At 40.4% G+C, this 24,612-nt stretch overlaps 1 protein-coding gene across 29 annotated transcripts in view; it reads right to left on the reverse strand.

Annotated features, from left to right (window-relative positions):
- HERC1 (HECT and RLD domain containing E3 ubiquitin protein ligase family member 1) overlaps nucleotides 1-24,612 on the reverse strand; it is a 236,115-nt gene that overhangs the window by 5,286 nt on the left and 206,217 nt on the right. For 21 of the 29 annotated variants that reach the window (XM_036267182.1, XM_036267102.1, XM_036265948.1 and 18 more), the window contains 16 exons: nucleotides 22,894-23,187; nucleotides 18,644-18,709; nucleotides 18,343-18,468; nucleotides 17,353-17,491; nucleotides 16,170-16,351; nucleotides 15,307-15,462; nucleotides 14,153-14,275; nucleotides 13,067-13,169; nucleotides 11,601-11,770; nucleotides 9,831-9,969; nucleotides 6,478-6,647; nucleotides 4,341-4,510; nucleotides 3,906-4,071; nucleotides 2,789-2,865; nucleotides 1,505-1,757; nucleotides 861-1,013 (listed from right to left, as the gene is read on the reverse strand). In XM_036267182.1, coding sequence (XP_036123075.1) covers nucleotides 861-1,013; nucleotides 1,505-1,757; nucleotides 2,789-2,865; nucleotides 3,906-4,071; nucleotides 4,341-4,510; nucleotides 6,478-6,647; nucleotides 9,831-9,969; nucleotides 11,601-11,770; nucleotides 13,067-13,169; nucleotides 14,153-14,275; nucleotides 15,307-15,462; nucleotides 16,170-16,351; nucleotides 17,353-17,491; nucleotides 18,343-18,468; nucleotides 18,644-18,709; nucleotides 22,894-23,187 — 2,487 coding nt within the window. The other 8 variants (XM_036267259.1, XM_036267420.1, XM_036267460.1 and 5 more) reach the window with 8 other exon arrangements.

The raw sequence follows: 24,612 nt of genomic DNA on the forward strand, positions 1-24,612 counted from the left end.
AGTGAAGGGTATAGAATATATACATTTTAAATTAGTCACAGCCTCAGAACCTGAGTCCAGCTCTCACTACAACCCTAATATGTTCTGCAAATAAAGGATTACTGAAGTGGCTATTGCGAACTGACCAAAAAAAAAAAAAATCATTTTTGAACACAATATTCATTTCTATAATCCCTCATCATACTTCTATAATTTATTAAATGCTTACTACATATCAACATAGAATAAGAATATATAGGGTATAGATAGATGGAAAGAAAGAATACATTCTTCATTTAATGTCTTACAAGCTAATTGAAGAAACAAGACCCAAACTCTGCAGCCTAATTCTTAGACCACAACACAGAAGTATGTGATATCTTGAGGAATTTCTAAGTAACAAAAGAGATCTCTATAGGTTAGGGACCTATAGCAAAACTGGTCTGTAGAAGAAATGCATTTTCAGCTGGGGCCTGAAGGAGCGTGGCAGGAAAAGGGAAGAGGCACTCGTGGGACTGCAAGATCCGTGTTCAGGGGTTCCTTCACAGGGACCCTGACTGACCAAGCTGGAGTGGGGACACTGAGCTGGAAAGCAGTAAGAGATGAGGAAGAGTAAGAATGCAGGGTATGAAGGCTTGGGTCAGAGCTTGGGCTCAATCCAGCCGGTGACCAATTTAGAGCTGACCTAAGAAAGGCCTTGAGTAAGAAAATAGGAGACCCAGAAATATGGCCTGAAAAGGTTCTGAATAGGGGCTTAAATATAGATACAAATGAATCAAAATGGTAAATTCATATGCTAAAATTTGGTAGTAACCATGCAGCTCTTGTTGGGAGACTAAGGCGAATACTCACTGTGCACCTCCCAAAATGTTTCACCTCACCTGTCGGTCCATCTCATGAAGTCGGTATTCAATGGCCCTCTCCACATACTCCTTCCTATTGGAAAATGTGAGTGGGATACTATTTCCACCAGGGATAATGGGAACCATTTTGCCATCAGCACTCTGGCCAACAAAAGAATCAAGAGGAATCATCTAAGAATAGAAGGAAACAAAAATTTCACTACATGGTAGAAATGATAACAAAAAGTATGTTACTCACAAATATAGCAAAACAGTAACATCACCAAGATTTCTAAGGATAAAAACAAGGCAATCGAGATAGCTGATCAGGTTACTTGATCAGCAGGGAATGCTGACTCATCTGGCTGTACTTAAAAATGTGGCTGAATCTTTCTCCCCTAAAGCAGGTTGGACGAATTGTGGTTACCCCAGGCCTCCCTCTCCACCTCGGTTCTCTTGGTCCTCTAACATATAGAAGATGGATTAAAGGGGAAGGAGCAGAAACTGAGTGCTAGAGCTAACTCTCTCTGTTAGCAGCAATTTAAATTGCTGGGGTTGAGCTTCTAAGGGCGGCAATGGGACATAGCGTAGGTCAGCCAGACAGCAAGTAGAAGATAATAGCTGAGTTAAAAAAAAAAATTTCTATCCAACACCAGCAGAAGCATGGGCTGGCCAGCAGTTACCTCATGGAAACTTTCCTCGGTAATCCCACTGTCTTCAATGTGAAGAATGCTGTTGAGGGTCTGCACGTAGAGCAGATCCACCTCCTCCAGGTCTTCCAGGGTGAGTGGGACACAGCACAGCTGCTTCCACACTAGAGGGGCCAAGTGGAGGTCCAGAGGCTTCTTTGTGCGAATGGCAACACCCATTAAAATTCCCAAGAACTTAAATTGCATTAAGTGTTCATCAAGGCAGGCAGAAGGGTTAAAAAGGAACCTGCAGAATTAAAGAAAACATTTCATACAAAACTGTCCTCAACTGTATTAGAAATAAGTTACCCAACAGTTGTAGCATTAGTCCAGACCTGCACTGCCCAGCATGTGGCCATGTTATTTAAATAAAATTTAAGCCCTGGCCAGTTTGCCTCAGCGGTTAGAGCGTCGGCTTGGGGTCCAGAGAGACCCGGGTTCGGTTCCCGCTAAGGGCACGTACCTCGGTTGCAGTTTGTCCCCGGCCCTGGTTGGTCGTGCGGGTGGCAGCCACTCGATGTGTCCCTTCACATCGATGTTTCTCTCTCTCTCTTCCTCTTTCTCCCTCCTACTCTGTCTGAACAAAAAATGGAAAAATGTCCTCGGGTGAGGATTAAAAAAAATAATAATAAATAAAATTTAAAATTCAGTTCTTCAGCTACTCTAACCACACATTCTGAGTGCTCGACAGTAACGTGTGGCCTGCAGGTGCTGTTTTGGATAGCACAGTGGCCGTATTTGGAGTTATTTTTAGAAGAACCGTGAAAGGGCAAGTGAATGGTCTATCGCTCCAGGATGCCCTATTTCCTAAAATCATTTCATTGACCACGTACAATTCACAAGATCAAAAATTCAAAATTTGGCAAATACAGGAATAATATACAATTGCAAATACTAAGTGCTGTGATTTGATAGTATATCAAAGTTTTTAAATAAATTTTGATGCAGCAAATTCCTTGAGGAGAGGCCATGCTGGCCTTCAAAATCACAAAAGAAGTCAGGTTTCATTATCAAATCTGAGTTTCCTCTCCCCCTATAAGAGCTGGGTCCCATACTAAATATCACGTGATAAAAGTGCCTCAGTTCTCTTATTTGTGAATAAAAGAATATGGTAGTTCCTACTCCTTAGGGTTATAATGAGAATTCAATGGGATAATACATATAAGGCACTTAGAACAATGCCTGGCACATACTAAGCACTCCATAAATGTGAGTTGTTGTTATTATTATTATTATTATTATTATTGACATTCCATAAACATTTATTGACTGTCTTACCTGTCCCTATTGTAACCCACTTCTGCAGTAGCATTGGGAGAGGGTATAAGAAGGTCAACAATACCAGTTTCAAGTTCCTGTAGAAGAAAGAAAAAAAAATTTTTTTAATCCTCACCCAAGGACATTTTTGAATTTATCTTCAGGTAGAGTGAGAGGGAGAGAGGGAGGAAAAAAAAGAGAGAAACATCGATGTGAGAGAGACACATTGAGTGGTTGCCACCCACATGACCCCAACCAGGGCCAGGGCCAAACTGCAACCGAGGTATGTGCCCTTAGCAGGAACCGAACCTGGGTCTCTGGTCCACGGACCGATGCTCTAACCGCTGAGCCAAACTAGCCAGGGCAAGAAAAAATTTTTGAGAAATAAAAGCCAAATACATCAAGAGAATAAACTAACTGTATTAAACATCATACTAAAAAGATAATATTTGAATAATATTTGAGAACTTTATAATGCTATGGGACAACCAGCCATCTCTCTATGACTGTTTTGCAGTTTTAATTTAAAATGAAATTAGGAACTCCCCCAGGTAGGAAATATCCTGCAGTATGCAGAACTAAGATGAAAAGATGAAAAAGTCAGTCCAGGGCAGGAGCTGGGGCACCTGTCAGTAGGGTACAGTGATGTTCAAATAGATGCAATAACTGATGGCTATGTGTTGTTTTAGTCACAAGATTTATCAGAAAAATCCTGGTAAGGCTGAAGGGTAGGAGCAGATCTGGAAGCAAAGCTGCCACTGCCGATCTGAAGACTTGTTTTTCTAATTCACCTGGAGCCTGGCAGTTCCAAGGGCACCAGAATATATCAGAGCACATGAGTGGTCCGGATTTGTCTGTTACATAAATATAAATGTGTCATCGCTGTTTTCCCTGCCAATATTATAGCACAACAGATGGTGAGTCATTGGTAGATGGCTATGCACTGACATTTATTCAGTAAGGTATCCTCATAAAGCATTTCACAAACCCTTACTATAATTTACCTATACATCATTAACATCATTAACAGCATGACTTTATATAAGGTTCACAAATGCATCCTTGCTACATTTATAAAAACATGTCTGACAGAATGAACACTGGAAATAGTAAAATGGCCAACAGTGAATGAATATACCTGGCACATCTCTGTGATTGTGTCATCAAACACTCCTCCAGCATCATCGGCCCCTTCTCCAACCAACTTAACCTTCCACGCTCTGGAGGGCAGGCGAAGGTCTGATGCATTCAGTTTAACTACTTGTCTCGCTATTTGGACAAAGATAGGCTTACACTTCCGTCCTCTTTAAAAGAAAAGGAAAACAGAATAAAATAAAACTTCCCTAATCACCACAAAGTGTACTTGAAGATATCTTCCTATCAGTGAATGAAGAGGCCAACTTAACAACAGCCAAACACTGTGCTAGGCCCACCACAACCACATTGGGCACTAACGTAAGCACTATTACTGTCCTATTTTACAAAGAGGAAGCTAAGGCTCACAGAAATTAGTTACTAATGTTCATCTGAAATAATGCTAGCTAGTTTGTAAAACATACACAAACATGCTAACCTGGTTGATATCCTCTTTACTGTAATTTGAGGTCCATAGTTTTTTCCTTGAACCATGGTTTTTCCTATGGAACGCACCATCGGGAGGGTGTAGACTCTTGGGGCTAACAAAGGCCGAAGCTGTCCCTGCACAATGCCCCATGTTCCAGCATTATAATGAGATGTACTGTTCTGTAACAGAAAGTAAGCTTATCAGAAATGGTATACTCCAAGGCTTAAAGGAAATAACACTATTCACTTTTAGAATACAATTTTTTAAAAAATTCGCTTTAAAAGCAGAAACCTGGATATGAGTAACTAGTCACTTTAAAAAATAATTTTTCTGATAAAATATGATTATTATTTTTAAAAACTTGGAAAATATAGAAAAGGACACACAAAAATACATACAAATAAAATCTTCTGTGATCCTACCATATGGAGACGGTCCCATTAACACTTTGTTTTTTATCTCTATTGTCGAAGGTGTTACAGATGTTCCCCACTGACACCCTCCTCCCCACTCTCCACCCCCCTTCTGCCTTCCTCACACAATTGTCTGTGTTCATTGGTTGTGCATATATGCATGTAAGTTATTTGGTTTATCTTTTCCCACCCACTATCCTCCTTCCCTCTGAGGTTTGTCAGTCTGTTTCCTACTTCCATGTCTCTGGATCTATTTTGATCGTCAGCTTATTTTGTTCATTATATTCCATAAACAAGTGAGATCATGTGGTACTTGTCTTTCTCTGATTGGCTTATTTTGCTTAGCTTAATACTCTCCAGGTCCCTCCATGTCATCTCAAAGGATAAGAAACCTACTTTCTTACAGCTGCATAGTGTTCCATTGTGTGTATGTACCACAGCTTTTTTTTTTTTTAAATCCTCACCCGAGGACATTTTTGCATTTATCTTCATATAGAGTGGGAGATAAAGAGGGAGGAAGAGAGAGAGAAACATCAATGTGAGAGAGAGACACACTGACTGGTTGCCACCCACACGACCCCAACCGGGGCCGGGAACAAACTGCAACTGGGATACATGCCCATAGTGGGAACCAAACCCGGGACTCTGTGGTCCACAGGCCAATGCTCTAACCGCTGAACCAAATTGGCCAGGGCTGTACCACAGCTTTTTTTATCCACTCATCTATTGATGGACACTTGGGCTGTTTCCAGATCTTAGTTATTCTAAATAGCACTGCTATGAACATAGGGATGCATGTATTCTTTCTGATTGGTGTTTTAGGTTTCTTAGGATATATTCCAAGAAGTGGAATTACGGGGTCAAATGGCAGTTCCATTTTAAAATTTTTGAGGAAACGCCATATTGTTTTCCATAGTGGCCCATGAACACTTTGATCTATTTCCTTCCATGTTATATAGACATACATTTTTCACATTATTGAGATTATACTGTTTATATGATTTTCTACTGCTTTTCTCACTTAACTTTGTATCAGTAAACAGTTCTCCCACTAATTACAAACAGTTTGCTAGCACTCTGTTTAGTGCACACAGTATTCCATAACCTGGCTGATTATCTACTAACAATGATTTGTCAAATCTCTCATCTGCCCCATGACTGGTTCCCCCAAAATATTTTTGGTGAACAGTTTTATAAACTGATATACATTTTGGCAGGCATGCCTACAATTAAACAAACATAGCCAGCATGCTTTCCTTCTTTATTTCTAGATTATTCCATAAATACGGTCAAATCAGCCCAATTTACTTTATCTTCCCTTCCCCCCCCTTTCATAGAACCCAGAAAGTGCATTTGTAAGAAGAACAAAACGTCTCCTAAATGTTGTGGACTCGTTCATGTAACAGCTTCAACTGGTACTAACAGCTTTGTGTGCTTAAGTTTTGAAATCATATAATGGACTTTATATATATACTTAGCCATTCATTCTTCCTTGAGGTTTAGACAAACCAAAACACAGAGAGAAAGCCACTTAGTGTCTAGCAGTATGATTACCAATATCTCAACTATCACTAAACCAATAATAAAATGGAAACAGAATTGTTGCTTTTTCTACCTCTCTTGGGTGCTAAAAGTAAGAAGTATTAGCTATCAAAGAATTTTCCGAAGGCTGAAAGAAAGACCCAGACCTGGTGAGCACATCATGGGCACTGTTTCCCAAGCCAGTATGTTACCTGGTTGTTGGGGCTGAGATTCAGTAACCTCCAGGATGAGTACATGAGATCCGAGAAGTGGTAAAGCAGCCGGAGCCTGGCCCTCGCGGTGTGAATGCTCACCTCCCTCAATGCCCCATATTGGGGGGGCACTGCATCGGGCAGGCCCAGCTGCAGAGGTACTGATACACCTGCCCAGAAAGCAAATGGACATGTATAAAGGAAAATGCATTGCCTGCATTTTCAGTATTTTGAAAAATTTTAAACACATAGAAAAGTGTACAATGAACATCCATTCCTACCATCTAAATTCTATAATAAATATTTTGCTATATTTGCTACATCACATATTTATCAATTTATCTATCCAGCAATTCTTAATTTATAGTGAACTTGTGTTGGTTTTTAAAACATCTTTTGTATTTATCATACTTGTTTTTTTCCTTCTTTAATTTAGTTTCCCATTTAAATATGGGACTGAAATAGTACCTTCACAAAAAAACTAGAAAAACCCAAATTCTTCCTTTCATATTCAATAATTGTCAACTTCATAATAACACAAGGTGAGGGCCAAGACCAGGCAGGCAGTTCTGGAAAATGGAAATGGGCACCTTAGCAGAGTCACCTCCCATACTTACTAGGGATCTAACAGAAAGTGACCATGACAGAATGAAAGATATAGGTGCATGATTCATGAAAGCTTTTCACTGCAAGAATAAGAGCTGAAGCAAAGACTACGAAGACTGTATCCATGGTTATCCTCTAAAAAAATGCATAAAGGAGTAGAAACAAGATACTCAACTTAGATCTGAGTTTCCTGTAAATAAAGATTTGTACAGCTCAGTTCCCAGAGGTATTTTACTATTAATTAAAGCTTCCCTGGCCGGTTTGGCTCAGATGTTAGAGTGTCGGCCCTCAGACCAGAGAGACCCAGTTTCGACTCCCGCTAAGGGCACGTACCTCAGTTGCAGTTGTCTCTGGCCCCGGTTGGGGTCATGTGGGTGGCAACCAGTCTATGTGTCTCTCTCACATAGATGTTTCTCTCTCTCTCTTCCCCCCTCTCCTTCCCGTTCTATCAGAAGATAAATGCAAGAATGTCCTTGGGTGAGGATAAAAAAAAAGGCTAACATTTATTGAGTAATTTTATGTGCCTGGTACCATTCTAAGAGCCAGGAATTGGTTCACTTACTACTATAGCTCTTTATAATATAGTGGTTCTCAACCTTCCTAACGCTGCGATCCTTTAATACAGTTCCTCACGTTGTGGTGACCCCCCAACCATAAAATTATTTTCTTTTTTTTAATCTTTTTTTTTCCCTCACCCGAGGACATTTTTCCATTTTTTGTTCAGATAGAGCGGGAGGGAGAGAGAGGAAGAGAGAGAGAGAGAAACATCGATGTGAAGGGACACATCGAGTGGCTGCCACCCTCACGACCAACCAGGGCCAGGGACAAACTGCAACCGAGGTATGTGCCCTTAGCGGAAACCGAACCCGGGTCTCTCTGGACCGCAGGCCGACGCTCCAACCGCTGAGCCAAACCGGCCAGGGCGCATAAAATTATTTTCACTGCTACTTCATAACTGTAATTTTGCTACTGTTATGAACTGCCATCAGAAATATGTGTTTTCCAATGGTCTTAGGTGACCCCTGTGAAAGGGTCGTTCGATCCCCAAAGGGGTCGCAACCCACAGGTTGAGAACCACTGTTATAATAGGTGCTGTTATTACCCTCATTTCATAGACAAGAAAAGTGAGTCTCAAGGTCACTTAGCTCATAAATGGAAAAGCCAGGATTATACCCAGGCAGTGTGGTTCCAGAGTTTGAACTTTAAACCACCACACCATGCAGCCTCTGTCCTGAAGTGGGAGGGAAAATCCCTCTTGAAGCTGCAGAAGCCCCTAAGTACCTGAAATTGTCAGTGCATGGGCAGTACTGCTCATTGTAGATCCTGTGAACCAGAAACTGCCTCCTGTTTTTTGGAATCTACTTGGTAGTCCTCCTTTCTCTCTTAGGAAATATCTAAGAGAAAAAAAAAATCTCCATGGGGAGTCTTTCCTAAGGACCTGTGGCTAAGTAGAAAGGTTAGGAAAACAAGGAAGAGAATGCTGAGCTCTCAGGCACAAGGTCATTTCAGGGAAATTCTAGTGCCTTCAATTACAGAGGATGGTAGAAAGAAAGGATTTGAGGACCTGGGAAAGAAATAGTCCATATATGAAGAAATGCATAAGAATGATAAATGTGCCTGGCTGGTGTGGCTCAGTTGTTGAGTGCTGACCCATGCACCAAAAGGTCACCAGTTTGATTTCTGGTCAGGGCACATGCCCAGGTTGTGGGCCCAATCCCCAGTGGGGGATATGCAGGAGGCAGCCAATCAATGTTCTCTCTCATCGATGTTTCTATCTCTCTCCCTCTTCCTCTCTCTCTAAAATTAAAAAAAAAAGAATAAATGCCACACTTATGGTAGTTACATTTTTTTTTTTTTTTTTTGGTGGGGAATGAAAGATGGATCTAATCGTGCAAGAGTACACAGTCGGATGTTAAGTATATAAATATACATTTTATTTTTCTTTATATATTTTTGTAGATCTATGAGGATTTCATAATAAATTAAAAGCAAAACAAACAATAACAAGGTAGAAACAGCTCATTAGTCCTGCTACATGCTGGAGTAAATGGCAACAGTTTTTTTTTTTTGCTGTGCCAATGCACAGCCTCATGTTTCAATGGTTAACTGAGGTAAAGAATTTGACAAATGGTCTCAGGGCTGTTAATCTTTATTCCTAACAGCAGGCCTCAGAAAGCCACAATTCATCACTTCTTTTTTTTTTTTTTTATCCTCACTTTCCCCTTTTTTTGTTCAGGTAGAGTGGGAGGGAGAGAGAGGAACAGAGAGAGAGAGAAACATCGATGTGAAAGGAACACATCGAGTGGCTGCCACCCGCACGACCGACCAGGACCGGGGACAAACTGCAACCGAGGTACGCGCCCTTAGCGGGAACCAAACCCGGGTCTCTCAGGACCGCAGGCCGATGATCTAACCGCTGAGCCAAACCGGCCAGGGCCATCACTTCTTTTATACATAAAAATACACTTAGTTGCTGCTCTAATATTATAAATTTTTGCTTGCCTAAGTGATATGTTTTCTTCTTCTGGGGGTGCAGAAAGGGCAACTGGTTCACAACAGAGTTGCAGGAGAACTCTTGCTATGAAAGTATTTACAGTGTTGGCAGCACAAAGAGTGCTTTGGTTGTGTGGGGGAAGGATTCATGGTTTAGAACGATGTCTGGATGCAGTCTGAAACAGGCAAGCAGACAATGCAGCTGGGTACTGCTGAAAGAGAAGCTGCAGTGGCATGGGTATTTCATCCCTCACCTGGTGCTCTTGGTGGGACAGGTGGCGCTGTCCATGCAGCACTGTGGCAGCGGCCAGCTGAAATCTGTCGAACATTTTTCCCTTGCAAAACTGTTACCAGGGTTGGTTCTCGAACGTGGTTGGTGTGGCCTAGGCCAAGCTGGGGATACATTACAAATACACAGAGATTCAATTAGAAAGAGGAAGAGAGGAAGCCGGCATGATGAAATCTGTCTTAGATGTTAGCAGATATAAATAGATTAATATCTGTCCCAAGCCACAAATAATGAAATGAATTCTGATTTTTCTCTATCCGAATGGTCCTCAGAGCTCAGACTGTCTCCTAAAAACTAAGCTACAATAAAGCCATTCCAAATCTAGCAGATGAGACTTAATGAATGAACACATCCTTGAATTCCACTTCTGGAGAGGAAATACATTTTTAGAAAGCTAAAAAAATAACAATGCTCTATAGAGCTTTTACTTAAAACACACTGACTACCTGGTTTTTGTTTTTTATCCTCACCTGAGGAGATTTTTGTACTTATCTTCAGATAGAACAGCAGGGAGAGAGGGGAGGAAGAGAGAGAGAGAAACATGGATTTGAGAGCAACACATCGACTTGTTGCCACTCACATGACCCCAACCGGGGCTGGGGACAAACCACAACCGAGGTATGTGCCCTCAGTGGGAACCGAACTCGAGACACTCTGGTCTGAGAGCCGATGCTCCAACCACTGAGCCAAACTGGCCAGGGCTGATTTCCTGATTTTTAACACAGTTAGCCTGTGTAACAATAAATAAGCAATTACAGAAGCAGATTCTCTTCTCCAGATCTCTGTTCTTAGGGTCTGACTGGAACACCCAGTGTTCCAGCAACTCAGGACCACAATATCATTAGATAGGATTATGTTAAGGTCCTGTCAGGGACCTGCCATAAGTGTGCTCAGTGTCAACTCTCCTCTCATTAAGACAACATGCAACCACAATGATGAACAGCTTCCTCATCTGTTAAGACACTGGTGAGGAGACAATAGAGTCAAAATGAATAATATTGGACCTTGAACTTGAGGACTTCAGACTACCTACTCTATCGACAGCCAGACCCAGGGAGGATTTATAGAGGAAGGGGATGTGGCTCTGCATGTGGGGCTGAAAGCCATTGTAATAGCAGGCATCTACATTTCCCACCAAAGTCCCTCCCTCCTCCATAGATAGGATAGGCTAAACCCATCAACTTTGAGTCTTTTAACTTCTTAAAGGCTCAATTCACTCCTCTGTATAATGGGGGTGACAAGACTTCCTGCACAAACACAAATGTACACTGTGTTTGACCACAAAACAAAATATGAAAGTACTGTTGTTTCATTCTTTCCATTTTCCAGATCAACTGATGCTCCTAGTCTAACCTCACATATTACTGTAGCAGAAATGATGATGATGATAGTAGCAAATACTTACAGTGCTGCTCACTATTGCCAGGCACCTATTAATGTGTGCAGATATATATATATATGTGTGTGTGTGTATATATATACACACACAGTAAATCCCCTTAATCTTTGTGCTGTGATATTTTTGAAAAACCGTGGTATAATACTTACTTGGCCACAATAAAGAAAGAGAGAGATGCACAACTGGACTCACAAAAAAATCAGTCCTGTGGCAGTGATTTGCTTGAGGCACTATGGTAGACATCATGAGGTCCTTAGCATATCCCTTCCCTTTCCCAAATGAAGAATGTTGTCAGATATCCAGAATATGAGAGTAGCAAGCAAGATAAATATTTACCTGTCCTTCTGAATTGCTCCCCCAGGCATATACATCTCCAGTTGATGCCAAAGCCAGTGTGTGCTCAGCTCCAACTGCCACGTCTTCGATGACCACTCCAGCCAGGACAGGGATTTGCTGTGGCCGGTTGTGATTGCGAGCACGCCCCTCTGGCAAGCCTATCAAGCGATCTGGAAAAAAAAAAAAAAATAGCAAGAGGAAATTTATGGATGGCACATCATAGTCCTTTTATGTTTTCTAATGAGTCATTTAAATTTTATAGTGGGATGGCAATGACATATATAACTCATTGGGGCCAAAGCTGTTATTCTGGTAAGGTATACTGAGTGAATAAAAAGTTTGAAACTGTTTCTTTATAAAATGTCACAGTCTTATTCATAAAAATAAAATTAAATTAAAATTAGTAGCGTATTTCAAACCAAGAGACAGTCCAGTGTCCCAATATTTGAGAGGACTGGTACATAATTCACAAAGGCCCTAAAGGTCTTGCATTCTAAGAAAAGACATCATTCAATCTGTCTTGTCCTCAAACTTCTGGCCAACTTCTCCTTTTACCTTTGCTGCCACATTTCTAAAAAGTGCAGGCCAGCTCCTGTTTCTCCATGTCCTCTAGGCCTGTCTGGCTCAGGTACCATCTACAACCTAACTTCCATTCTCACCACTGTACTGAAAATGTACTCTCAAAAATCATGGGCCCTGGCCAGTGTAGCTAAGTGGTTAGAGCATTGGCCCATGCACCAAACGGGGGTTTTATTCCCAGTAACGGGCATGTGCCTAGGTTGCAGGTTTAATCCCCCGACCAAGTCTGGGGGTCGTGATGTGTGTGTGAGGCAACCAATCGATGTCTCTCTCTTACATAAATGTTTCTCCCTCCCCCCTTCCACTCTCTCTAAAAAAAGAAGAAAAAAATCAATGGAAAGAATATCCTTGGGTGAGGATTAACAACAGCAACAAAAAAGCATTAAGTGACTTCTAACTGCCTACTGCAGCAGGTTCTTCTCAGGCTCTAGCCCACAGAACCCCACAAAACTTTCTGATAACATGGCCTCAGCTCCTTCTGCCCCTCAAGATGTGAACCCTGAGCATATGAATTCCTAAGACCTGAACCTCCAGTCCCTAGAAGGACTACGGAAATGAGGCAGGATCCAGAGGTACCCTGGTGGTCAAGGCAGTGTTTGTGGCAGCACGGTGAAGGCAGCAAAAAGGAGGAGGGTAAGGGCCTCTGAGGAACTCTTCTAGCAAGAGTGAAGACTCTGGCATGAGGTGCCATCAATGGAGAGGAGATTGTCTTTATGACCAAGTTCACAAAGAGGAGCAGAAAAGTAGTTAGTAAATGAAGGTCACGAAACCCATTTATCACCAGAACAAAAAATTACTCAATTTATAGCACTTTCTACAAATCAGGGTGGCAAATGGTTCTATAATATATGGGTACACAAAACAGGCAATGCAATGAAATGCCTTACCTTGACCAAAGGTATACACATGACCATCTTTGGTCAATGCAACAGAAAACTGAGTTCCACAAGCAACCTTTTTAATTCCAATTCCACAAAGAACATCAACTTTCTGCAAAATAAAAGTGTAAAGCACACCTTAAAAAGGAAAAAGAATACTCTTGAATTTACCTACTGGCATGTATAAACTCAAGAATTATCTTCCAGTAAAACCACTAACAGCTAATTAGCTCTTTCCACCCAAACCCACACCCCTAAATGTTCTTTTCCCATATTGTTATGCAAACTAGCTGAATTTGGGGGAGGAAGTGTGCCAGGGCATTTGGAAAAAATCCCCAGAAACTCATGTGAAGTGGAAGCATTCCTCTGGATAACAGAAACCAAAGAAAAATCTGTGGCATTTTAAAGACTACAGCAAGACCATGTCAGCCATGGGCTGCTCCCAGTCAGACTTATTCTGCTTTCAGAGGTGACAGTAACTGCTTTAAATGTTCTCCAGAGAGGGACTTTCTGGTTTTGTGAATTCCATCTAACTTTTCATATGTCACAGACTATATATGATGGTGAATCTGGAGCTGAATATAAACTGAATATTTGTAAATCATACTGCTTATTAAATGTGTTAGGAAAACCCACATAAAAGAATTGTGTAAGAGGTCTTCTGCAGAGCCAAGAAATCTTCTATAATGTGGTAAGAGTTTCTAATTTATTCGTTTATGCACTCAAATTTCCTTTCTATTATTTTTTAAACAGAGGTGCATATCTTTATAATTCAGTGGTAATAATACATTGAAATGACAGCTATAAGACTGTTCATGGTTCCCCCATAAGACACCCTGGAGATACGTTTATATTATCTCTTCTTTACACTGAAAGTAGTCTCCATGGTGTTCAGCCTGTATACAGAGACAGACACTTATCCTTGCAGAATTTTTACATCCAGTTTAGTTATTAATGGTTTATTTAAAATCAAGTTATAGAATGCAGAACATTTAAGAATAAGCAGCAGAAACTTCTAAACTTCATTAAGAATTACCATAAGGGCTAAATAGAGACAAAAGCTATATTGTCCTAGGTTAAAGATAATAGTGGTACCTGAGGTGAAGATTTTGCAGTGGAATTTCCTAAGCCTAGTTTTCCATAGTCACCATCTCCAAAAGCCCACACCATGGAGCCATCTGCTGATACTGCCAAAGTGTGGTTTAACCCGCAAGCCACCTGGAGGAATAACCGGTATTCAGTAAGGCAAATCATAGTACCTAAAACACATACCCATTTCTGGGACCCTCTTTTCTACTTCCATGGAAAACCTGGCTATGTTTACAAAGATTTTTATTGGTTTAAGGGCCTTTTACATATGTTAAAAAACAAAACAAAAATTTGTCAACAAAAAATAATTCCTAATGTCCACAAAGAAAAAAACACATCTTTTTTCTTCAAAGTGAAATCCTTCAAATATCTATGGCTAACTCAGAATCAAAGAGCACAAAAGATAGGGGAAAAGTACATATGACTCAAAAGTATTCATACCAGAGAGGTCTAAGGAACAATATAGAAAAAGATAAAGTATCTTATCTCCTTGTCAAGAGAACGTTTCAATATGTATAGGACAGGGACAATTATTGCTTAAGAGTAGTAGCTATCAGCGATGCTGCAGTTCAACCATCTACTTCCAGCATACTGGATAGGAGTCACAAAAGTCTGTACTGTTTAAAGGTTTTATATTAAGTTGTATTAGTACTTTATGGAGAGAACTTTAAAATATGCACATGCTGAATTAAAGTGGAATCAAATATGACAAATATATGACAAACAAACTTAAATTGACTAAACATATAAATTTTAACATAAGGCCCGCCCGGCTGGTATGGCTCAGTGGTTGAGCATAACCCATGCAACAAGAGGTCGCCAGTTCGATTCCCAGTCAGGGCACATGCCCAGGTTGTGGGCCAAATCCCCAATGAGGGGCATTCAGGAGGCGGCCAATCGATGTTCTCTCTCATCAATGTTTCTATCTCTCTCTACTTTTCCTTTCCTTTCTCTCTAAAATCAATAAAGGGAAAAAATATATATATTTTTAATTTTCACATAAGAAAAAAATTACGAACTATCAATTAAGCTAAGCATAATGTACATAAAGTTAAATATAACAGGTGATTCCTTTTTTCTTGAAAGGACAGTGTCTAAGAGTACACAGAGAACATAAGCAACTATGATCAGACAGAACATATAATTTAATTATTCCGTGCCTGTCCAATCTGATACCCCTCCAGTGCAGTCACTCTCTCTGGAAGTTTTTTATTAGACGTGTTTCCAAGACCCAGACGACCGTAGTCACCATTCCCAAAGGTAAATAGTTTGCCATCTGAAGTTACCACTGCTGAATGCTTGAAGCCACAAGACATCTACAGACAGAACCAAGGAGAAAATAATTTCTTAAAAGGGGATACTAAGAAAAAAAGGAATCAGTAATTTTTGGTTATTAGTACAATAATAAATTTCACTGACAAATCAGGATCTTCAAAGACCAGTATGTTCTATCTGCCCAAATGGCCCTCTTGCTCCCCCAAGTCTGATCTATCTCATCATCCTCAGGAAGACCAGGATAAACAGCATACCTTGGAAGAACTATTGCTACTCTTCACCTGTGTACAGATGATCTAGACTACATGAAATAATGAAAAGGGAAATTCTCTGTAAACTCAAAAGTGCTATGCAACTTTACAATATTATTTTATATCACTAACTGATTTTCCAGAAAATGTATATGAACTCTGCCTTTGTGACAATAATTATAGGTTGAAAGCAAAGCTTTCCATTTATTTGTGTGTTAAGAACTGTGTGGCAATATGTTTGGCATAATGTTTCTTCCAAGGACCTGCAGCACCCTAGCCTGGGCCAAGCAGCTGGCTCAGGAAAAAGGAGTCCATTCTAACATCAAAGCACATTCAAACTTCTGACAAGCTCAAGAATGAATCTACACAACCAAAAGCAGCGGATCTCTTATAATGATTGTGTAATATATTTTTACTATTATTTCCCATTACCTAAATTTAATTAAACAACTAGTATGTTTACATTCAAAGCCAAACTTATCCATGTCCTGCCTGACCTGCACCACTTCTTCTCCTTGTAAGGCCTCAATCTGCCTGGGCCGCCGCTGCCTGTCGCTGTTCCCATGGCCGAGTTTGCCATAATCACCATCTCCCCAGCTAAAGACCTCACCACTCTCAGTCAGGGCCATCGAGTGCCCATCAGAACCACAGGAAGTCACCAACTGAGTCACCACAAAGCCTGGAACAGAGCAGAAACCCTGTTACTATATGTTAAAACTCCCCTCTTTACTTGTAGCTGCTACAGAATATTCTCAGAATTGAAATATACTAAAATAGTACTACAGAAATAAAAACAATTTCTTAATTTTAAATCAAATTTGTAGAAACCGCCTAAAAAATTGGAAGCAGTCACGTAAAATAATAACGTGACAAGGAAGAGGGTTATGGGAGCAATTACAGTTATTAAGGACTATGTTCTAGCTACTCCTATCTCATTTTCTATTTTAACTTAGAACCTATGAGGCAGATACGATCGTCAGCACTTTTACAACTGGGGAAACTGAGTCACAAAGAGGTCTAGTAACTTGTGCAAGGTCCCAGAGGCAGGATGTAGTAGAACCAGTTAGGAACCCAGCCAGCCCTCCCACCCTCACTACTGTACTCTTCACACTTAGATCTCAAGGAACAGAACTCAGAGGTACTCAGGAATTGGTTCTGAATTTCTTGTTACTTGTATACTTTTACTTAAAAAACCTTCTTTTCTCTTTTTGTAAGCTTCAAGTCAGTCCAAGTTAACTTAAGAAACAAACCAGGGTCTCCTGCAGTGGTTTCTCCAGAGATATTCTTTTTCCAAGTCACAGAGAACTCTGACAGAGATGCCCTTTAAAGTCTTTAGTATGTATCCATATTAACTGATTTTTAATTTTAATGAAATACATATATGATTGCTACTGTTATTGATAAGTTACCTAGTTACAGTTTTGCAATTTTAAAGAATTTTATATTCTCCAGTGGGTCTTAAAACAGTTATTTATACCACTGAGTTTGAGCACTGCTATGATAAGTAACTTGCAAAATAATATTGTTTAAAATGTGAAAATTAAGGCTGTACATGTCTAAAGAACCGCAAAATAAAGTGAAGCCTTATATGACTAGCAAAGGTTTGAGTTCTAACATAAGCAAACATTCCTATAGTTAGGCTATAATTTCTGACAAGGTTTTAATTGAGGATAATTTTACCTTGTAAGGCTGAAATAACTGTCAGCACATGAAGGTCATCTGAATTTCCTTGTCCTAATCTGCCATAACTTCCTTCCCCACAAGCCAACACTGTGCCATTGGCCTGGATGACAAAGGTACAATTCTGACCACATATGACCTAGTATAAAAAGACACAACTAAGTATATTACCCTTTATTATATAGCTTTAACATGCAAACATTTAAAATGATTCCATATATACCTAAGATATTTTCATCATTTTTTTTATCCTTTCACTATAAGGGAGGGAGTAATGTGACTATGGGTTCCTATAAGCCCTTGATTATTATAAAACTGCTTACTTCACTAAGAGATGTATGAGGCTCATTTGACTAGTTAAGATAGTCTGAACCATATTATCTACATGGATCTCAGTCAATTGTGCAGAGTACAAATAATAATAGAAACAACAAAATAGATAAAAGAAGAGGAAAGGATAATAGGAAAATATTAAAGACTGGGCTATAGGTCAGCAAGAGTCAAAACTGGAAGGGATATATAGGAAAAAGAATAGTGCATTCTGGGACTTAATGAGGTAAAGAAGAACAAAAGAGAAAGTGGTTGCCTCAAGAAAGATTTGGAAATATAGTACACAATTATTAGAAGAGGGGAGGGGTGTCAATTAAATATGGCTCAAGATCCCAGTAAGTCTATGGCCATAAAGAAAGAATCAAGTAATTAGGATTACCTTAACTTTTTATATACTGATTAGGCCTAATGCATCAAGATGTTAACTCACTACACATAAAAGCAAGAAAAATTTAGAAACTTATTAGCAAAACTTAAGTCTGATAAAAACCTTAGAAAGCTTTTATTTGGAAGCTATAACATGACTCTTTTTTAGTAATTCCTTATAATAAATAGACTATGAAATGTACAAATTTTATTCCACAGTATGTTACTGACAGCTAGGGAACCAGAATCGTCAGTTCCCAAATTTCTTCTCCATTTCTTTACCCTGTTAGTTACCTGTTGGGCCTGTGAGAATGAGGGAGCTGCTGCAGGTACCATTACGTTTCTTCCAGCTTCTGCCAGTTGTCCATGCCTGCCAGCACCCCACAAGTAGACATCACATTTACCTCCTAGGTGCCAGTCCTAGAAAATACAATCATCTCAAAATTAGACTCATCCATTCATTCAAACAAACATGTACTGGGTTACCAAGTATATTCCAGCCTCTATGGGAGACACTAGGGGAACAAACATATAAGCATTTACAATGAGAAGATTTGCTGAGAAAAACCATATAATTGCCTTCATCTTTACTGACCTCAGGTCTGGAAGTAGCCCAAGACATAATTTGCTCATCCATGCCATTAATCCATTTACTGTTATCCTGCAAGACAAGGCAAACATCAGGATCAATCTTACTTAATCAAGATTTATCTGTTCTCTTTTTTTTTAATCCTCACCGGAGGATATTTTTCCATTGAGTTTTTTTTTTTAACTTTTTATTGGGAGATATCTCCTAACCCTTTATTATATTTTTAATTTTATTTTTTTAAATCTATAGATGTTTTAAACATCTATAGAATGTATTATAGATGTTCCTCATTTTCCTCCATTGACCCCCTCCTCCCCACTCTCACCCCCCTCCTGCCTTTTCCCACACTGTTGTCTGTGTCCATTGGTTATGCATGTAAGTTTTCTGGTTTATTTCTTCCTATCCCCCCAACCCCCTTCCCTTTGAGGTTCGTCAGTCTAGCAACCAATTTGTACTTCTTAATCCCTTCACCTTTTTCACCCATTCCCCCAACCCCCTCCCATCTGGCAACCATCAAAATATTCTCTGTATCTATGTGAATGTTTCTGTTTTGCCTGTTCATTTTGTTTGTTCATATATTTTATCTTTTTCTTCAAAAAGACCCTTCAACATTTCATATAATAACAGTTTGGTGGTGATGAACTCCTTTAGCTTTTTCTTGTCTGGGAAACTCTTTTTTCCACTTTTTTGTTCAGGTAGAGTGGGAGGGAGAGAGAGGGAGAGGGGGGGGAGAGAGAGGGAGAGAGAGAGAGAGAGAGAGAGAGAGAGAGAGAGAGAGAGAGAGAGAGAGACATCGACATGAAAGGGACACATCGAGTGCTGCCACCCGCACAACCAACCAGGGCCGGGGACAAACTGCAACCAAGGTACGTGCCCTTAGCAGGAACTGAACCCGGGTTTCTCTGGACCGCAGGCCAACGCTCTAACCGCTCATGAGCCAAACCGGCCAGGGCGACCCTTCAGCATTTTGTATAACACTCATTTGGTGGTGATGAACTTCTTTAGCTTTTTCTTGTCTGGGAAACTCTTTATATGGCCATTGATTCTAAATGATACCTTTGCAGGATAGAGTAATCTTGATTGTAGGTCCTTGCTTTTCATCACTCTGAACATTTCTTGCCACTCTCTTCTGGCCTGCAAAGTTTCTTTTGAGAAAACAGCTGACAGTCTTAGGAGAGCACCCTTGTAGGTAACTAACTACTTTTCTCTTGCTGCTTTTAAGATTCTCTCTTTGTCTTTTGCATTTTGATGATGATGTGTCTTGGTGTGGGCCTTTTGGGGTTCATCTTGTTTGGGACTCTCTGTGCTTCCTGGACTTGTATGTTTGTTTCCTTCACCAAGTTAGGAAAGTTTTCTGCCATTATTGTTTCAAACAGGTTTTCCATTTCTTGTTCTCTCTCTTCTCCTTCTGGTACCCCCAAGATGCGAATGTTGGCATGCTTGAAGCTATCCCAGAGGCTCCTTACACTCTCTACATTTTTTTGGATTTTTTTTTTTTTTGCTGTTCTGATTGGGTATTTTTTGCTTCCTTATATTCCAAATCGATGGTTTTCTTCTTGGCTTTACCTACTCTACCATTGAATCTGTGTAAATTGTTTTTTATTTCAGTTAGTGCCTCCTTCATTTCTGTCTGTGCATCCTTCATTTCTGACTGGTCCTTTTTTATGCTCTTGAGGCCCTCACTAAGTTCACTGAGGTTCTCACTAAGTTCACTGAGCATCCTTATAAGCAGTATTTTGAACTCAGCATCTGTTAGGTTGCTTATCTCCATTTTGCTTAGTTCTTTTCCTGGGGTTTTGTTCTGTTCTTTCATTTGGGACCTGTTTCTTTGTCTCCTCATTTTGGCTGCCTCCCTGTGTTTGTTTCTATGTATTACTTAATGAGAGGTATGGGGCTAGCTGAGACCAGATGGTGCTTGTTTGAAAGAATTTAGGAAAACCTAAAGCAGGATCCAAGACAGGCCAATCCTATGGTTAAGCAACTGGCAACAGCTTGGGTGGGCCTGAAAGTTGGGCGGGGCGGGGCCTCAGGGAATCACCAGGGCAGGGCTACCAGTGTGAGCCAGGTTGCTGGAGTCCCAGATATGGCGACTGTCTGCCGTCCCCAGGGAAGGGCTCACCAAAGGAACAAAGGCCTCTGACAGCATGTTTGTCCCGGAGAAAGCCCCCTCTCCAGCCTCGCTCCAATGCCAAACAGCTCAGTTCTTCCCTGTATGTCTCTGGAGCCCCTCAAACTGCCTCCCCTCCAAGCTTAGAGGGAGTGAGTCTGATAAGTCCATGCGTGGACCCTTTAAGAGGAGCTGCCTGGGACTCCAGCCACCTGAACCTCAGTTCCCACTGGTTTTTCCAGCCAGAAGTTATGGGGACTTCTCTTCCTAGCACTGGAACCCTGAGCAGGGTGCCTGGTGTGGGAGGGGGACCCCTCAGTCCTCTAGAAGGACGTTCCCAGCCCAGGTGTCCCTCCTGATTTTTATCTACCACACGTGGGTGTGGGACCAGCCTGTCCGCCTCCGCCCCTCCTACCAGTCTCGATATGGCTGTTTCTTTAATACAATAGTTGTAGGACTTCCATTCAGCTTGATTTCAGGCATTTTTGAATGATGGTGGTTCTGTAGTTTAGTTGTAACTTTGATGTGGTTGTGGGAGGACGCGATACCGCGTTTACCTACGCCGCCATCTTGACCGGGAAGTCCTCTCCATTGAGTCTTTTAGATATAGTAGGAGGAAGGGCCGGGGGAGAGGGTAGGTGGGGGGGGGGAGGGAGAGGGAGAGACCATGACCAAGACAGAGACCGAGAGTGACTAGGGCTGGGTATCAAACCTGCAACCAAGGTACATGTGAATCCGTGACTGGGAATCGAACCCATGACTCCTCTTTGGTCCATGGGCCAATGCTCTAACCGCTGAATAAAACCAGCCAGGGCAAGATTTATCTGTTCTTAACTAACAACTAAGTCTTCTTTCCAAATTAAGAACTTGGTAATATTACAAGAAATTAAGAGCAGTTTTATAATCATGCTAAACTTGTTTATGCATTGTTAGTATTTCCCTTTATTATAAACACTTTCACTATCAACTATATCACTATCACAATAGCCTTGTAAATTCACAGCTAACTTCTGAGCACCTGTAGGTACAAAGTCATGTGCAGGAGTCACTGACCCTGTAAACTTGCTGTATAGCTTTGGGCAGGTCACTTCATCTTTCTGGGCTTCAGTTTCCTCATCTACAAAATGACAGATTTAGGGCAAATGGGCTGCTCAGAAGAACATTTCCTAAATAAAATATTATATATTTAGATAATTTCCCTCAATTCATGTCTTATATATACATATATTCAAATGTTTGACATATAAACCTTAAGTAAAGGGGTTGCTAGATCAAGTGCTGGCTTGCACTATCTACATCACAGTTTCTATAGCTAGATATTCTCAGATACTATCAGAATGCTCTTCCAAAATTCTTATTTAATGGTAATTAAAAACATGACTGAAGTGCCAAATAATTGATTTATTTTATTATTATTATTTTTGAATCCTCACCCAAGGATATTTTTCTGTTTATCATCAGATAGAATGAGAGGGAAAGAGAGAGAAAGCACTGATGTGAGAAAGACACATCGACTGGTTGCCTCCTGCACGACCTGATCAAAGCCGAGATAAACTGCAACCGAGGTATGTGCCCTTGACAGGAATCGAACCCGTAACCCATTGGTCCGCGGGCCGACGCTCTAACCACAGAGCCAAACCAGCCAGGGCAAAGTACCAAATAATTTAGAATCCATATGTGGAATAAATCTCACAAGATGACCAGGAAAAGATGCTAAAATACTGACACGGTGGGGCAAAAAAAACTCTCACGGACAGTTATATGTGAAACAGTTCATTCTTATATTATTTATTTCTTGTTATTATTTTCCATACGAAAAACTGTAAACCTACCTTTACTCCACCTGTACAAATACAATATATACTAACAAGGCACTTACGGACTTAAAAAAAAGGAAAAATATGGGACTATGTCATTGAAAGCCAGCATGTTTATAAGAGCTCCACAGTTCTCATATAATCAATCCCTGTCACCATAGAGGCTTGTCATCAGATTGAAAGTGACTATCTGAAAGCAAAATATTTTAAATTTATCTAAGGGTTTGCTTCTAGCTATTCAAGCTAGCAAATACATACTGAGGATCTGTTACATGCTAAACACCCATGGTACAATCACAGGGGCAAATAATAGCAGTTCACATTACACTTACCATTAAGAATACAAGTTCATCCTCTGGAACAGGCTCTAGATCAGGAACAGTAAAAGATTCTGGAAACTGTGTTCCATTGGTCAGGGCTTCAGCAGCTTTTATGGTGGTTGAGAAACATTCTAACCAGGCCCACTCATTTGGATTCCAGGATGCAGGGTCAGGGAGACAGTTCTGGTGGTGTGGTGGCACTGGAGGGTTACACAACAGCTGATCCAGATGAAGTCCCACAGCAAGGGAAGCCAGACACTGCATGTAGGGGCTGTGAACAAGCTGGTCGCCACAAACCACATGAGGCTAAGAGAAAACACAAGGACGTTATGTTGAAGAGCCTATGACAAATATTCTAAATTAACCTACTGCAATCTGAAAGCCTGTAATTTATTTTTTAAGTTTATTTTTTTAAGATTTTTACTTTGAAATAACTTTAGATATATAGAGAGTTGCAGAGATTTCCTATAAACCCTTCACCCAACTTCCTCTAATGTTAACATCTTACATAATCATGGTGCATTTGTCAAAACTATGAAATAAACATTGGTACAATAGTAACTAAACAACACAACTTCACTTGATTTTTCTTTTTTGTTAATCCTCACCCAAGTATATTTTTCCATTCATTTTTAGATAGAGTGACAGGGAGAGAGGAGGGAGAGAGAGAGAAACATCATTGTGAGAGTGACACATCAACTGGTTGCCTCCCACATGACCAGGGCCAGGGATCAAACCCTCAATCCTTCGGTCCATAGGACAACACTTTAACTACTGAGATAAATTGGCCAGGGCTTTGGTTTTTCCACTAATACCCCCTTTTCTGCTCCAAAATCCAATTCAGAATATCCCATTGTATTTAGTATATTTTCATTAGTTTTTCTTGAATTAAAAAAGAAAAAGGCAGACACATAACAACTGAATCATGGAGACCTGCTCTCTCACAGTTGCTCCTTTACCAAGAGAACCCTGGTAGCCATAAAAAAAAAAAAAAAATTCTTCTAGACCTAGCAGAGCAACTCTGTGAGAGACTAAGTGATTCAGAAAAAACAACCTGAGTAAATGCATCAGTGAAATAAGATTAATGTAGCTTGGCAAAAACTCCCAAAACACAAAACAAAAACCCAAAGAGCAGTGCAGTGACTAGTAAGGCCTGGAAGACAGGCTATACACAATCAAATTCCCTTTAAATTCTCATTCTAGTATTTAATGACCCTATTTAATAGTTCAACCCTAGCTCTTCCACGCAACTTTCCACAAGGATTCACCTGGTAAGTGGAAAGCATGTTCACCCTGATACACATATCAACTCCCACATCCCAACTTTGGGACAGCAAAACCACATAAAAATAGATGTATGGGTCAAAAAAAGGAAGATGATACTCTGAGGCATAGGTATTTTAAAAAGTTTTGAAGTGAGCCTGGCTGGTGTGGCTCAGTGGATTGAGCGTCGTCCAATGAACTGAGAGGTCCCGGTTCGATTTCTAGTCAGGGCACATGGCTGGGTTGTGGGCTTGATCCCCAGTAGGAGGAGTGTAGGAGGCAGCTGATCAATGTATCTCTCTCACATGGATGATTCTCCCTCTCTCCCCCTTCTCTCTAAAAAATTCAATAAAAACATATTTAAAAAAAAAATTGAAGTGAATAAATAAGCTGAAGACTGATATAAACACTATGCAAATTTGAGGGTTATTTTAAAACTTTACTGACTTAAATAAAGTAGGAGAAGAC

This window comes from Molossus molossus, unplaced genomic scaffold, assembly GCF_014108415.1.
Source record: "Molossus molossus isolate mMolMol1 unplaced genomic scaffold, mMolMol1.p scaffold_m16_p_1, whole genome shotgun sequence".
Taxonomy (NCBI): domain Eukaryota; kingdom Metazoa; phylum Chordata; class Mammalia; order Chiroptera; family Molossidae; genus Molossus; species Molossus molossus.